The sequence below is a fragment of the Accipiter gentilis genome, chromosome 26, assembly GCF_929443795.1.
Source record: "Accipiter gentilis chromosome 26, bAccGen1.1, whole genome shotgun sequence".
NCBI classification, from domain to species: Eukaryota; Metazoa; Chordata; class Aves; order Accipitriformes; family Accipitridae; genus Astur; species Astur gentilis.
In genome coordinates, this window is record NC_064905.1 from 4,505,594 (window position 1) to 4,521,235 (window position 15,642).

Genomic DNA, 15,642 nt, shown 5'->3' on the forward strand with positions numbered 1-15,642 from the left:
AAAGGGGTGGGGTGGGGGTGAGGTGGGCATTCATTATTAAATCATTTGTCTTCTGGAGCAAGCATACACATCCCTACCTCCTGGGAAGTGGCTGGACTTCGCCTGCTGATGGGAAATAGAGAATAAATCTTTTGTTTTCCTTTGCTTCCATGCGCAGCTTTTGCTTTATTAAAATGCCTTTACCTTGACCCATGAGTTCTTTTCCACCTTATTTTCTTGAGTAATAAAGCAACTTGGAGGGCACGTGGTGTCCAGCCAATGTCAACCCACCACAATGTACATTTGGCATATTCTGTTAATAACGTATCAAAATTACCATGTATTCTCACAGGAAAATAGTAAAAACAAACTAGCAATTGCAAAATTATCCTTGAAACTATGCTGTGTGCTTAAGCTGAGCAGTTTCAATGACACATTATTCTTAATTTTTGACTTGTTAGTCATTAACAGTGCTCAATTTATATGGAAATACATTTAATAATTTATTATTAATATTTAAGTACACTATTGTCTTTTAAACTTTCATTATAAAGTATTAATTAGTTGCAAAAATCATTTTTTACTCTTCAGAATTATTTAAACTTTCTTCAGAAAATACATATTCATATTAACTTCAACTGCAAAGAAATCATTGAACTTTGGCCTAGAATGGGACCTCAGCAAAGTACCGAGTCTCGGAGTTCTAACTCAAGCAAAGGAAAACAAACCAGCACCTAATGTTTATTCCTTTGATTGTACAGCTCCAACAGATTTATTTTGCTGAGACAGAGGGAGCATGTACAGGCGTGTCTGAAAGAACATTTATATTGTACAAGTTGAGACAGACGTTAACAGATAAAACCAGAATACTTTAATTGCTGTTGTCTGACTAGTCTGAAACAAGAACTGAAATATTTAAATAAATTATTGAAATATGGCTTATGACATTAAACATATTGCAAATGGAATGTTAAGTACTAGAGAGTCTGAAGAGTTGGCAACTGACAGAAAACGCTGGAGCACGTTGAATGGTATTTGCGGAAAAGAAAGCAAGAAAGCCTCAGAATCATATAGGAGACTAAAATACTCTACAGGAAAAATGGGGTTATTTTACATACGTAAGTATCAGAAACAGGATAAGACACTAACAAAGAAAAGTGCAGTCAACGTTTAAGTGACAATTATGAATTTTTGTCATAGGTTTACTCAGAATGACAGCAAACAAGGCAGACCTATGAACATTACATAACTGTGAAATGAACATCAGTCACCAAGACATCACGTTTCTTTCCAGTACAAGTAGAAAAACATTGACATAGCACAAGCTTTTGCTAGCTCTCACTCAGGATATAGTACATAACTCCAGTCACTAAAGAAAGATGAAATGGAGTACACATAGAGGAGAACTACAAAACGAACAGGAGAGAGGAATACCTGTCTCATGAGGGAAGATTTAAAAAGTTGCCTCGCTCAGCTTTATACAAAAATCCCAATAAAAAGGGCCCATAAAACTTCAGAAGATCCCTTCCCCCCTCCCCCCCCCCCCCCCCCCAGAAGGGAGCAAGAAACCTTTGAATTTTTAAACAGAGCTTGAAAAAAATAGACGTTTTAAAATAAAAAATATTTTCAATAAAGCTTGAGGAAACAACTGCATAGCATGGGCCACTGCAATGATGGGGAACTGGAAAGCTTCCAAATGCTATTTTCTGTTGTGCCTATACTAGTAACTACAACATGCCAGAATTAATCTTCTGAACCTGAGGACAAGTGGCATAGCACAATTTGTATTCATATAGCTAGATACTCCTCCACTTCCCAGAACAGAGTAGGCTTGTCTATTCTGCCTATTGAGAACAGCCTCTCAATCTGTTCCATGTTATGCCAACTCTTCCTTGGTGTTGTCTAGGACAGCATCCATTAGCACAGGTCGTAACCCTGCCATGGCCCATGCTAACATTTAGGACTATGGACAAATGAAAGGCAGTGCTTGAACTTCTGCTGAATCTATTTAGTTTACTGGGCATGGGCAAGCTCCCAGCAGCCAGTGTGGGTAAGTGTTGGTTGCAGAGGTGAGCATCAACACAGAAGACAATCACCGACTACTGCTAAATACCTGCACTCAGGTTACAACTGGAACGGTGCCGGAATGCAGACAGTTACAGGAAATTAGTTGATGAAAATATGACCAAATGAATAAATCAGGAGCCCAATGTAACTGTGTCTCTTTCCAGTTGGAACAGGGAGTTGGGGAGAGAGGCTTGAAATCCCTGCTTTGAAAAGTGAAGGTAGGAAGATTTAAACCAAATCAACCAACTGAACAACACAGAAAAGAGAACAGGGTTCCACCACAGACAGGTCACCAGCCTCTGCCTCAACTATCCCTCTACAGGCATCATTAAACAACTTCAAGGATGGAACAAAAAATATTATCTGGAGATAATATGAAGTGACATCTTTAGAAATGTGGAAACCTTGAAGTCTTGTAGAACATAGGACAATATCAAGGGGGAAAAGCCAGATATGTCAAAGAAATAAGGGTACCTTGGAAAGGCAGGAAGATCAAATGCTATGTAGTATGTTTGATGAGACCATTTAACTGCACTTCTGAAAGATGGGGTTTAACTGGACAGGTACCAGTTCTCTAGAAAAATTTTTGAATGCAGAAGTAAACTGCAAACAAGACAAGCAAACAAGCAAGGTTACACAACTCAGAAAGAGTAAGCTTCAAAGAGTCTCATACACAAGATCTGAAGGAAGCTTCTCTTTGCAGTGATTAAGTCTCAGTCTGAATAGTCTCTCCAGCTTTAAGGCAACCTAGTATTATAAAACAGATGTAGACATTATAGGAATGTCCAGAAAACATTCCATATGATAAACTGAAATATTGGAGTTGTTTATCCTAATGAGAAGACTGAACGAAACTCTACAGCAACTTTCAAATTTGTTAAAAGCTGCTGCAAAGAAAAACAGAATAAATGATTCTTTACATCCCCTGCGGGTAAAACAAGAAATAATTGGCTTAAACTGAGGCAAGGAAGATTTAGTGTGGACCTTTGGGAAAAAAAAAACCTTACTAGCAGCAAGGAAAGTTTAGGACTGAAATAAATGTCCACTGTGTCAGCTGAATCCCCGGTATTGGAGAAGATGAATTGTAGTGACAGTTTAGGCACACATAGCAGTTCAGGCTTTGCAGCAGTGTGATTAAGAAAACTATGTACTTGCAGGCCTGTTTCCAGTCATACCAAGAGCTAGTTTGAACACCTCTACATCACCTCTTAGCTATCCTAAGACTTGAAGCTGAACAGTAAACACTCAAAATTGAAAAGTTAGTTTATTGCTCTCAGTTTACATAGTCATTGAATGTTAGGAAGTGAAAGAGACATTTTTAAAACTTCATCTGTCCTTGCCAGTGTATCAGTTTCAAAGAATAGTTTCATATTGCTTAAAAAGTGTCATTACTTTTACTTTTTTCAAGTCTGCCTCTCTATATTTTATCTGCCTCCTCATATGACAGAAATTAAACTAACATAATGAACATTTAAATTATATTTTATTTAAATGATGTTTCTTTTAAAATTTACTATTTAATTAGAACATAATTACATATTATATACATAAGATGACATTTACTTATTATTATTTGATTATATAATTCAGAATTTTTTACAAAACTATGTTTCACTGAAAGTAGACTTTTTTCTGTTGTGTTATACAAAGATTTCGTGCTTCATGTGGTGAGGGATGTGACTTTGCAGACTGCTACCCCCTACACAAAAATACAATACATACAACGTAGCAGGCTTTGAGAAAGTAAAAACTTACACACTCAATGTCACAAAGCCTATATCGATTTTGTCAGGTAGCCAAAGTGCTACAGCATTTTTACACTTAATACCTATTAGTTTAATCAATGCTTGAGAAAGTGTATGATGAGAGATGTACTTTCTCACTGGTATAGTCTAAGGCACAAAGCTGGGAGCAAATTCTCAGAGGCAGGCACAAAGATCCCACCACTGCCCAATACATCACACATGCAACCTGCCACAAGTGAAGACACAGCTATTAATTCTGAGAATAAAACTGAATGTGGGCAGCCAAGAAGAGAAGGAGATGCTATATCAAGCTTCGGAAAGCTTTTTAGAAATACAGAAATATTTTTATTAAACTGTAGTATTTTGCAATATTATCATTCCAGGGCGGTCACCTTATGTAAGTTCAGAGAATAATCTCTTGGAGTCCAATCTAGACATCGACAAAAGCAAATAAGACATTTTAAAATACCTTCTTCTTATTAGTGTGAAATAAAAACAAGAAAGCTTATAAAGAAAAATGGGGAAAGACCAAAAAGTGAGGTGAATATTTGATTCTCTTTGCTAGCAAGTTGGATAGGGAAATGCAGGTTAGGTGTTATTTCTTCATAATTTGGCTGGAGCACAAAATACCGAAAAGCAACCAGGAAAATAGTTTCAATGAGGAAAACTACAATTGCAAACAGGTTTACTGAAACAGAATGCTATTTCCAGTCCCTTCATAAAAAAAGCTGCTAGGATTCTGTTTTATTTTTCAGTGAGGTTACCAACTTGAGAAGTGAGAACAATAAGATAAAAACACATCCTGAAGACATTTATTTTCACACACTACTTACATGGACTCAAACAACTGCATGTAGTGTTCGTCCCCTCGTCCTCCTTCCACCTCATGGTCCAACTTCAAAATTATTTCATTTTCAAACTAATAAAGAAAGAAAAATTGAAACACTGAGCAGATATCCAGAGATCAAACACGTTTCAATATGGCATCAAAAGAATATCTTTGTATAGTTATATCACAGATTCCCGATGGTTAAGTGCTTGAATATATTCCAGTTGACTACGGCACATCTGACTATCTCCAGACATCTGTTTCTTAATACAGACTGATAAAATAACCTGAGAAAACAGGCTTACGGTGTCTGTGTTATGGGTGTTCATAGGACATCTCTAATTTGAAATGCAGGATTTCAAAGTAGAATCACTTTCACCCATATAAGATATGAACAGTCCTACAGTATGCAATACCTTATTTAATTGCTATTTGTTAGGTCTGTCTAGACCCTAATTAGGAAAGAGTGGCATATAAACAAACACAGCAAACAAGGTATTTTATAGCTAAACACAATTCTTTCCCCTCTACTGTATCATTTCTTCAATTTTACTTTACAGTTACAACACCACTTCGTTTGGAGCCATCAGCAACCTTATTTCTCTACTTGAAAGGTCTAGGTAGTTTCTAGGTAATATACCATTAATATACCACAGTAATATATCATTACCTCTTCAAGAAATGGAAGTACATGTTGGATTATTTTTTAAGCCAGCACTTTGCAAGATCATACCTTAATTACATAAAGCCTCTTTAAAATGTTATTTTGTTACTGCAATATAAATATACAATTGTAATTTGCCGTTTCAAAGCCTTTACAATACATTATACACAGGAAACTGCTTTATCATTTGGAAAGCGTTAATGCAATTTAACATCTTTAGATCACACTTTGTAATTCGTTTGCAATGCTTTTAGCATATATTATAGAAACTGCACGGAGGTCTGGGAAATTAAAACCGTGGATACTATAATACATGCATACAGTTTGTTTGGGTTCTCCCCCAGCCCCTTTCCAAGCACCTTAAAGCATTAAGATTTCTATGTTCAAAAAATGTCGTCAAATAGCGGACATTTATGTATCATACTTGTAACAGAAATACAAAAGATGAGTTGGGTTTTTTGTGGGTTTTCTTCTTCAATATAAAATGAAATCTTACCAGTGGAAAATAAGGGGGAAAAAAAAAAAATAACTTAAGTCAGTTGGAAATTTACTGGGAGAGGGTTCCAAGGAAAATATACCCCCATTAATACTGTCCACTGTAGACCCAGGCATTTTGAACCAAATTACTGGGTATACTAGCCTATTGTTGTCCTTCAGACATGATCTGAAACAACAACAACAACAACAAAAAAGTGTTCAAAAAATAAGATGTTTTAAAATAACCTGATTTATCAATCTTGGAAAACAGAAAACTAATTAAAATTAATGTAATATAAAAACACTGCATGACAGAAAATAATTTAATTCAACAAGCTTAGCAGAAATAAATACTAATATTAAAATGCTGCTGGTTTTAAGATGTTAAAAAAAAACCACTAAAAAGCAGCCAGCCAATTAGCATAATTTTCCCCAAACTTCAAATATTACTTTGTGAAGCAGCAGGTATCTTTTTGCACCTGCAGGCTGGAAAGTCAGCACAAATATAGTACAACACCAATGGAAATCCCCTTCAAGGCAGAGCCATTCTTCTACTAACCAGTCTCTAGCTCTAACTAGAGTGGGAATACTTTTTATACTCTCTGGTTGCCTAAGTCAGTTTGCCCTTGTTTTGTGCTTAGCCTTTACTGAACGCCTTCATTGCTTCTAAGCCTCTTGCCTGGTAATTTTCTTTGATTCTTCAATCTTTAACATCTCTTTTTGGCTTGTTATATGAAAACCCTAGAATTTATAAGAGCATTCCAAGATTCATCAGCTTGATTCATAATGTAGGCTTTTAGCAATGCTGAAAGCCTGGACAAACCCTTTCACTGACCTTCCATTTCATTTGGGTATGCCCTCTGAAAGGAAATGTGATACATGAACCTCAAAGTCTTAGTGCAGCTATAATCATTCTTCCCAATCATCTAATTGTATCATGTTCAGATATCATCATATGAGAAAACAACTTGATATGGATTTGTAAAGAATCTGCATAGTTAGAGAATTACAAGTTTTTAATGCCAACACTTTTTAAAACTATTCTAATGTGACTGTCAATGTCGTCTTTAGGCAGTCACAACACGTCTCAATCCCCTCACCCCAAGATACCTACTGAAATCTTTCCTTATCATACGAATTACTCAGATGTGGCAAAATTTATATCCACATATATATAAAATATATATTCATATATACTGAATGTTTCACATTGTTACATACAGTGTGGTGAGGTAGCAGAAACGAAAGACGGCTTGTTCACGTTGTCTGTTCTATTGCCCTATGAGTCACCTAGAGACATACTAAAAATGAAAGATTGCTGGTGCTCTGAGAGTAAGCACACACGCTAGTGAGAGAAGCATGCAGAATAGTGCAGATAAGACATTCCGAGAAAAGCAGGAAGCGTGTCTAAAAGAGGCTTTTCCAGGTGCTAAAGAAAAATTTGTGTCCTAATAAGATCTAGCTTCAGATAAAATAAACCTTGGCATAGTATTTTCAAGAAGAGGTGGAAAAGATCTACCACAAGGTTCTAGACAGTCCATTAACACATCAAGAGGCACAGAGAAAGCATTAGAAAAATAGGAGATCTACACTGAAATAAAGCTCTGTTGCTTTACATCAATATAATTATTAAAAGCACCGTAAAAATGACAGAATTTGCTACTGTACTAACACAGCAAGTTTTCACATTTTTCTTTCATGCAAAATTTCACACAATTTTCAGTATATGCATAATTCTGTTTTCTCCCTGGAGTGTTTCTGTGTGAGAGCTTTGGCAGACTGGGATCCAGATCATCCCGTCAGAGAACTGGAAGCCTTTCATGGTAGAAAGAATTACTATAGTACTTTATATACAGTACTATCAGATAACTACAATGCAAGGAATTTTTTCCTTACTTAAATATATCTTCATCAAAAAGTTCAGCCCTGAGCTGAAGAAGCCAAGCCCAAGGCTATGTACAAGAAAATAGTTCCCTTAGAACACTGTGATGGGTTGACCCTGGCTGAACGCCAGGTGCCCACCAAAGCCGTTCTATCACTCCCCCATCCTCAGCTGGATAGGGGAGACAAAAATATAACAAAAAGCTTGCGGGTCAAGATAAGGATAGGAGAGATCATTCACTAATTACCGTCACGGGCAAAACAGACTCAATTTGGGAATATTAACTCAATTTATTACAAATCACCAGAGCAAGGTAATGAGAAGTAAAATGAAATCTCAGAACACCTTCCCACCACCCCTCCCTTCTTCCTGGGCACAACTTCACTCCCGGATTTCTCCACCAAGCCCCCCCAACGGCACAGGGGGACAGGGATGGGGTTTATGGTCATCACACGTTATTTTCTGCCGCTTCAGCTCCTCAGGACGAGGGCTGATCACACTCTTCCCCTGCTCCAGCGTGGGGTCCCACCCACGGGAGACAGTCCTCCACGAACTCCTCCAACGTGGGCCATTCCCACGGGCTGCAGTTCTTCACAAACTGCTCCAGCATGGGTCCTTTCCACGGTGTGCAGTCCTTCAGGAGCACACTGCTCCAGTGTGGGTCCCCCGTGGGGTCACAAGTCCTGCCAGAAAACCTGCTCCAGCGTGGGCTCCTCTCTCCACAGATCCACAGGTCCTGCCAGGAACCTGCTCCAGCGCGGGGTTCCCACGGGGTCACAGCCTCCTTCGGGCACCCACCTGCTCCAGTGTGGGGTCCTCCACGGGCTGCAGGTGGAGATCTGCTCCCCTGTGGACCTCCCTGGGCTGCAGGGGGACAGCCTGCCTCACCAGGGTCTTCATCACCACGGGCTGGAGGGGAATCTCTGCTCCGGCGCCTGGAGCATCTCCTACCCCTCCTTCTGCACTGACCTGGGGGTCTGCAGGGCTGTTTCTCTTACATGTTCTCACTCCTTGCTCCGGCGGCTGTTTCTCACTGTTCCAACTTTTCTTCCTTCTTAGAAATGTTATCACAGAGGCGTTACCACTATCACTGATGGGCTCGGCCTTGGCCGGCGGCGGGTCCATCTCAGAGCCAGCTGGTATAGGCGCTCTCTCTCAAACACAGGGGAAGCTTCCAGCAGCTTCTTACAGAAACCACCCCTGTAACGCCCCCCCCTACCAAAACCTTGCCACACAAAACCAATACAAACACCAAGCAGGTCATGCATATCTTCAGATTAATGTTTTGGAAGGGACAATTCCTTCAGTTACAGAAAACATGATATTCTAACTGAAAACATGTTACTACATGTACTTTCTTCAAGTAGGTCATGATTAAAACTCTCCACCCAGGAAAATTACTCAGCATTTTTCAAGAACAAAGGGCAAGCATTCCCCATTTTACTCCAGATTATTTGATAGGCATCACTTTTGTCCTGAGCTTCAGCTGAACAGGACAAGCAATGTCAAAGCTAGTCCAGAATATAAGCCAATTAAAAGATTTTGCCCGTAAAATAAAAAAGTGCAATTATGTTGAAACAGATTTATAAACTACATAATATGTAAAATTCTCTGTTTAAACATCCTTAGATCTATCCCTGAGCAACCTAAAAAAAAAATTAAATATAAATCTACATTCTATTCAAATTAAAAGTTTTAATATAACCCACAGACGTTGCATGCTCACTACCCATTCACCGTAGAATTTCTCAGGTTTCACCTTCACACAGCAACAAGTACAATTCCATACTGAGATGGAAGAACTAGCAGGATTACTCAATCAGTATTCATCAAAGACAGCAGGAAGCCATGCATCCAACCCCAGATCTACTGGGTCATCCCAGTGCTGCACACTGCTCTTTAGATAGAAGACTAAAGTGGGCCGTTGCTTCTTTCGAGGAGGTTTGAAACATTGTCTTGAGTGGCCTAACTTCTACACTCATCACACAAAATGCAAAAAACTAGGTGCAGAAAATTAGGCAATACTGATAACACTCCTCTTTTCTTTAGAAGGGGCAGGGAGAAAGGAGTAATTTCAACCACGTCATATTTCTCAGACCAAGTCAAAACAACAAAACCACAGCTGTAAATGTGTGAAACCAAAATTGTCTGTATGATTATAATGCAGCAGCAGATATAAATGCTTCAAACAGAAATACTTAAAACACTTCACAGGGGGTTGATGTGATACACAAGAACTTGGATACAAGTTGTGTATTCACTATACAATGGCATAGACAGGGACTTCTCCAGGTCAGCACCAGATATAGCATATTTTAAGATGACTGAGAAGGAAAGTAATGTTTATGAGAACATGAATAACATTGTTTTAAATGGACATAGAATGGTTAAAATATTTTGCTGCCTGGATGAACGGTAAAATTGAGAAAATACATTGCTATTTATTATCAGCGAGATGCCTACATATAAAAGGTCATTGCTGAATGTGAATTTGCAAACCTGTATAGTATACATATGAGAAACATTAATAGCAGTATAGGACTAACTCCAGCAGAACTGAGCAGCACGTAGTCATCCAGTATTTCAACAGAAGTTGGCAGTAAACGTTTCATCTCTGTGGTGTGCTGAATAGGCTCTACACTGCTTCTCAAAATACTTAATGACTTCATATCTCAGAGTCTCCATTTAAGAACTATGTCCCATAGTGCTCTCGGAGAAAACTGTAAGTTGTTCAGCAGAAACAGCAATCCCATTTTCTGATTTGAGTAGAAGGAAAGGACAACTATGTTAGTACTGTTTCTTGATTTTTTTTATTTTTTATTAGGAGTGTCAAATAAAAGGGAACCCTATTTTTTCTTTAGAAGCCACAAAGAATTTTGGTTTGTTAGGAGTACCAATACTCTAATCCAGAACAATTCTTTGTCCTGTTACTTGCAGACTTGCTACTCTAATATTAGGTGTTTCTCTGTAATTAGAATACAAATTAAAGATTGCCAGTGGAACAATACATATTATACCAATACTAGAGAATAAAGAGCTGTCATTGAAACATAGATAAACAGAAAAAAAAATTACTTTGATCCAGGCTGAAAAAGAAGTATAAAGGGCTCAGAATTAAATTCTATGATTAAGTAGTATATGTATCAGTGTATATACGTGTATTAGCAACATGGGTAACATAGGTACACGGCAGTTTCAGGACAAGGCAATATTAAGCAAAAACATCCAATCCAGTCATTTTCTAGAGCTGAAGTCTGTGGACTTACTGCAGTAAAGACAGAAATCTGTGAATATAGTGCAAGTCAAGCACCAGTTAAAAAGTATCCACCTCTTAAATCCTTCCTAGTACTTATTCAGCAGGTAGAGAATTGATTACTTCTCTAAGAGGCAATAATTTCACAGATGCTGGATCTGAACAAAAAAAACCTCTTCCTAAGCATCTTTCCTGCAGTTTCTCAACAAGCTGCAAAAAAAGTCAGTTGCTTGAACCAACATAAATAAAAAAGCTGGCAGAAATTAGAATAAAGTTTTAATGTGTCTGTGCCAAAATTAAGCCCTGGAAAGGGTATTTCTCCTCTAACTTAAACAGTGTGCCTAACTGTCATTGGCACCAATTTGGTTTTAAAACCACCTGCTTATCTACCTAATAGATCCAAGAAATCTTCATGGTTCTGAAGACATTTCAATACCAAACCACAGAACATCTCCATTTTTTTCTCATGGATCTGTCTGAAGCACCAAGCCATACAAACTTGGTTTCTGCTAATGGGATGATCTCACATGCTTCTGAAATCTTATGCATAATAAAATTTCAAGAACTGAGAGTAAGAAATATGGGTATTTACAGCAATTATAAAACATGTGCATCAGAGGAGCTTGCTGAGACCGCCTATATTCACTCATTTAGTAACCTTTTAAAGCTGTTAGCTCCGAAAGATACAAGAGTCCAATAGGTTCACTAAGAATAAACAAACACCTATCCTCTAACCCTACCAATAGCTATGTAAGCCCAAGAATACACCATCAGTCAGCACTGTTTCCTGACTCAGTCCAACAGTCAGGAAGGAAAGCAAATATAGAAAACTTCCCCAGATGGCTTCAGCGATTGGTAGAACCAATGAGAGACACTAAATTGAAAATACCACACACAAACAGAATGACTTCTTTGAACAAAAATATAAACGCAGATAAAATAATCTTCCCTAAGCTAAGTTAAATCCTTAACATAGCTTGGATCCACATTTACTCCAATGATCTTTTATTTTTAAATTTTTTTTTAAGTTGTTTGGTTTTGTTATTTTTTAGATTCTTTTCTAGCTTTTGGCCTCAGATTATCAGTTAGAACAAATAGTACTAGGTTGCGTGACAATGTGCCTTTCTTTGGGAAGCCTTCATAAGGTAAACAACCTGATCTTTCAAGGAGAGATGGGTTATCAACATTTAGAGGATGGGATTCTTTTAATATCCCATGTCCAACTGTGGTGGGTTGACCCAGGCTGGATGCCAGGTGCTCACCAAGCTGCTCTATCACTGCTCTCCTCAGCTGGACAGGGGAGAGAAAATATAATGAAAGGCTCGTGGGTCGAGTTAAGGGCAGGGAGAGATCACTTACCAGTTACCATCACCCGCAAAACAGACTTGACTTGGGGAAACTACTGTAATTTATTGCCAATCAAACCAGAGTAGGGTAATGAGAAATAAAATCTTAAAACACCTTCCCCCCACCCCTCCCTTCTTCCTGGGTACAGCTTCACTCCCAGATTCTCTACCTACCCCCCCCAGCAGCACAGGGGGACAGGGATGGGGGTTACAGTCAGTTTATCCCACCTTGTCTCTGCTGCTCCTTCCTCCTCAGGGGCAGGACTCCTCACACTCTTGCCCTGCTCCTGCATGGGGTCCCTCCCATGGGAGACAGTCCTTCATGAACTTCTCCAACGTGGGTCCTTCCCACGGGCTGCAGTTCTTCACAAACTGCTCCAGCCATGGGTCCCCTCCACGGGCTGCAGTCCTTCAGGAGCACACTGCTCCAGTGTGGGTCCCCCACGGGGTCACAAGTCCTGCCAGAAAACCTGCTCCAGCGTGGGCTCCTCTCTCCACAGATCCACAGGTCCTGCCAGGAGCCTGCTCCAGCGTGGGCTTCCCACAGGGTCACAGCCTCCTTCGGGCACCCACCTGCTCTGGTGTGGGGTCTTCCCCAGGCTGCAGGTGGAGATTTGCTCCCCCGTGGACCTCCCTGGGCTGCAGGGGGACAGCCTGCCTCACCAGGGTCTTCATCACCACGGGCTGCAGGGGAATCTCTGCTCCGGCGCCTGGAGCATCTCCTCCCCCTCTTTCTGCACTGACCTGGGGGTCTGCAGGGCTGTGTCTCTTACGTGTTCTCACTTCTCTCTTCTGACTGCAACTCAGCAAGGTTTTTTTCCCCTTCTTAAATACCTTATCCCACGGGTGCTACCACCATCGCTGATGGGCTCAGCCTTGGCCAGTGGCAGGTCCATCTTGGAGCCAGCTGGCATTGGCTCTGTTGGACATAGGCGAAACTTGTAGAAGCTTCTAGCAGCTTTTCACAGAAGTCGCCCCTGTAGCCCTCCAGCTATGAAAACCTTGCCATGCAAACCCAATACACCAACACATAGGCAACTAGCTTCCCTTTGTATTTGAAGGAGAAGGGTATATATTTGCAGGACTAATTCTATCCACAGATGCTGAATGTAAGTTGGATAAATTGTGTTTCCAAGATTCTTAGCTCTCTGAGCTAATGATAGACAGAGCCTTGATGGATAAAATTAATAGATATTAATGGCTTCCTCCCTACATCTTCAATAAAAGTTAAAATTACAAGCCTATAACTTTTCTTCTGGGTGAATGGAAGTCACATGTGCAAAGTAAAGGAAGGATCATGAAAAAAATGTCTTAGTGTGCCATACATCCACGTACATATTCTGCTCCATTAAATATATATGTATAATATGTTATTCTTGAGAAAACCAGAGGGGGGAATTTTGTTTTCTCTGGGATTAGTTGATTTCCTAGAAATAGCTAAATAAAATAAAATTTATTTTATAAATAAATTACACAGCCTTTTGAGCTGGCGCCAACACAAATTGTGTGTCCACCCAGAACGGAGCACTGCCACGCAGATGTGTCAGCACAGTACTGCATCAAGTTAAGAAAAATCAATCTTTTTGGTAAAGTTTATTAAATCATGTGGGAGGGACCAGACAATCTCTAGTTCCAGTGCCAGTACAGACTCAACTAGTAAAGATGTCTCTGTGCTTTCCTCTCCTCTCTCATTAGAGAAGATTACATTGGAAAGAAATTATTTATTTTTCAAGTTCAGCAAAATTATGTTTTAACTAAATGCCAGTCTAGGCTCCTGAGTGCCTAAGGCAGTCTTGAAATACCATGTCGTCATTATCAACATTTTATACTAAAGCTTTAAGCAAGTATCCTGTATAATACTAAATTCCAATTTGTAAATGAAAATTGTGCACTAGCAAAACCTAGAGTTTACGTGTTTGTGTATCAAATAATTTTCCATTCTTATTAATTCTTTGCCCTTTCTAATTAAGATGATAACAATTTTAAATAATAAAACTTAACGTGTCTTTCCTTAAAATATATTTTTTTAAAAACTTAACAGAATTGCCAAACTTACAGATGCAAGTTTAAGAAATTTATCTTAATTACCTCATCCATAGGAAAGGAGAAAATAAAAACCACAATTCTTGACCAGTGAATGATTGTAATTTCTTAAGCAGAACATTAGAATCTAATGGGACTCATCTGATCAATTATGAAATAGTTTTAGTGCCATCTGATAAAAATTACCTCTTATTTTTAAGCTGCAATAAAATGAACATCCTTGCTCCTCAGCACTGAAAAAATATCACCTGAAACTTATTTATATTAGTGTAAGAAGTGATTTAAGGGTCACCTAAGTGTCTGACATCTTCCTGCCTCCTAAGCTGTTGTTCTTGTTAATCGGTCAGTATGACGGATGAGTTTTCAGGATTTTTGATCTGTAAGATCTATGCATCTCTCCCAAGAGATGAAGTATAAGAAAAGAGCAGGAAAACATTTTTAAGAAGGCAAATACAGGACTATTAGGACATGCAGGGAACAGATGCATGGAAGCAAAGTGGTTTTTCATCTTGGCCTTGAACCAAAAGCTTTGCACTGTGAAATACAGACCAAAATTGAAAATCCATCTGCTTGTTTGTTCCACACCTAGTTGACACAGAAATGCCCCACATGATTTAAAGTATTAAACATAGCTGGGTATATGAATGAGATATTTATATTTACTTTCCTTTGAATGTCTAAAATTATGACTTTTTGTTTCCCACTTATCATTACACAGATTGTTCTGAATTAATTATTTGTGTAACTACAAAGCCTGAATCTCCAATTCAAAATTTACTGTGAAAGGCAGTGTGCAAACACAGAATAAGGTAAGTCCATGTCCAAAGTGCTTGCACAGAATGGAAAAGTCAGCTAGGAAAGAAACTGACAGATACTCACTGCCCAGGTGGACAGGAGACTTAGATCACATTCCCAAATGTCCTATCCCACCATCCCTATTTCTATTCCATCAATCAAAAATATTTAAAACTTGTGATTTAAAAATCCTTTTCCTTTGCAAAAGTAACGTAAAAAACATTTTAGGCATGTCAGTTCTTCACAGTGGTTATTTTTCTCACAATAAATATTAAGAAAAATTAGAGTCTCCTGAGAAATCTGATAATATATAATTAAGTATTCACTGCTACTTCTGTCAGATATCCTGTATTAAAAATTGGAAGTTCTGGCTTATCAATATCTGTGCCCCAGGAAAGGGGTATAATGAAAAATTTAGATTAGAAAGGACCCATAGAGGTCAATTAATTCTACCTCCTACTTAACCAAGGGCTGACTTCAATGTCATGTCTTGCCGCTCAGAACCTTTTTCAGTAAAATTCTGAAAATTTTGATAAAGATCCTGCAACCTCTCTGGGGCCCT

General features: G+C 38.7%; 1 protein-coding gene across 2 annotated transcripts in view; it reads right to left on the minus strand.

The window, feature by feature from the left end:
* Positions 1 to 15,642, minus strand: part of DOCK2 (dedicator of cytokinesis 2) — a 214,236-nt gene that overhangs the window by 32,788 nt on the left and 165,806 nt on the right. For both annotated transcript variants that reach the window (XM_049829393.1, XM_049829394.1), the window contains exon 34: positions 4,625 to 4,710. In XM_049829393.1, the coding sequence (XP_049685350.1) occupies positions 4,625 to 4,710 (86 nt within the window). The remainder of the gene's footprint in view (positions 1 to 4,624; positions 4,711 to 15,642) is intronic.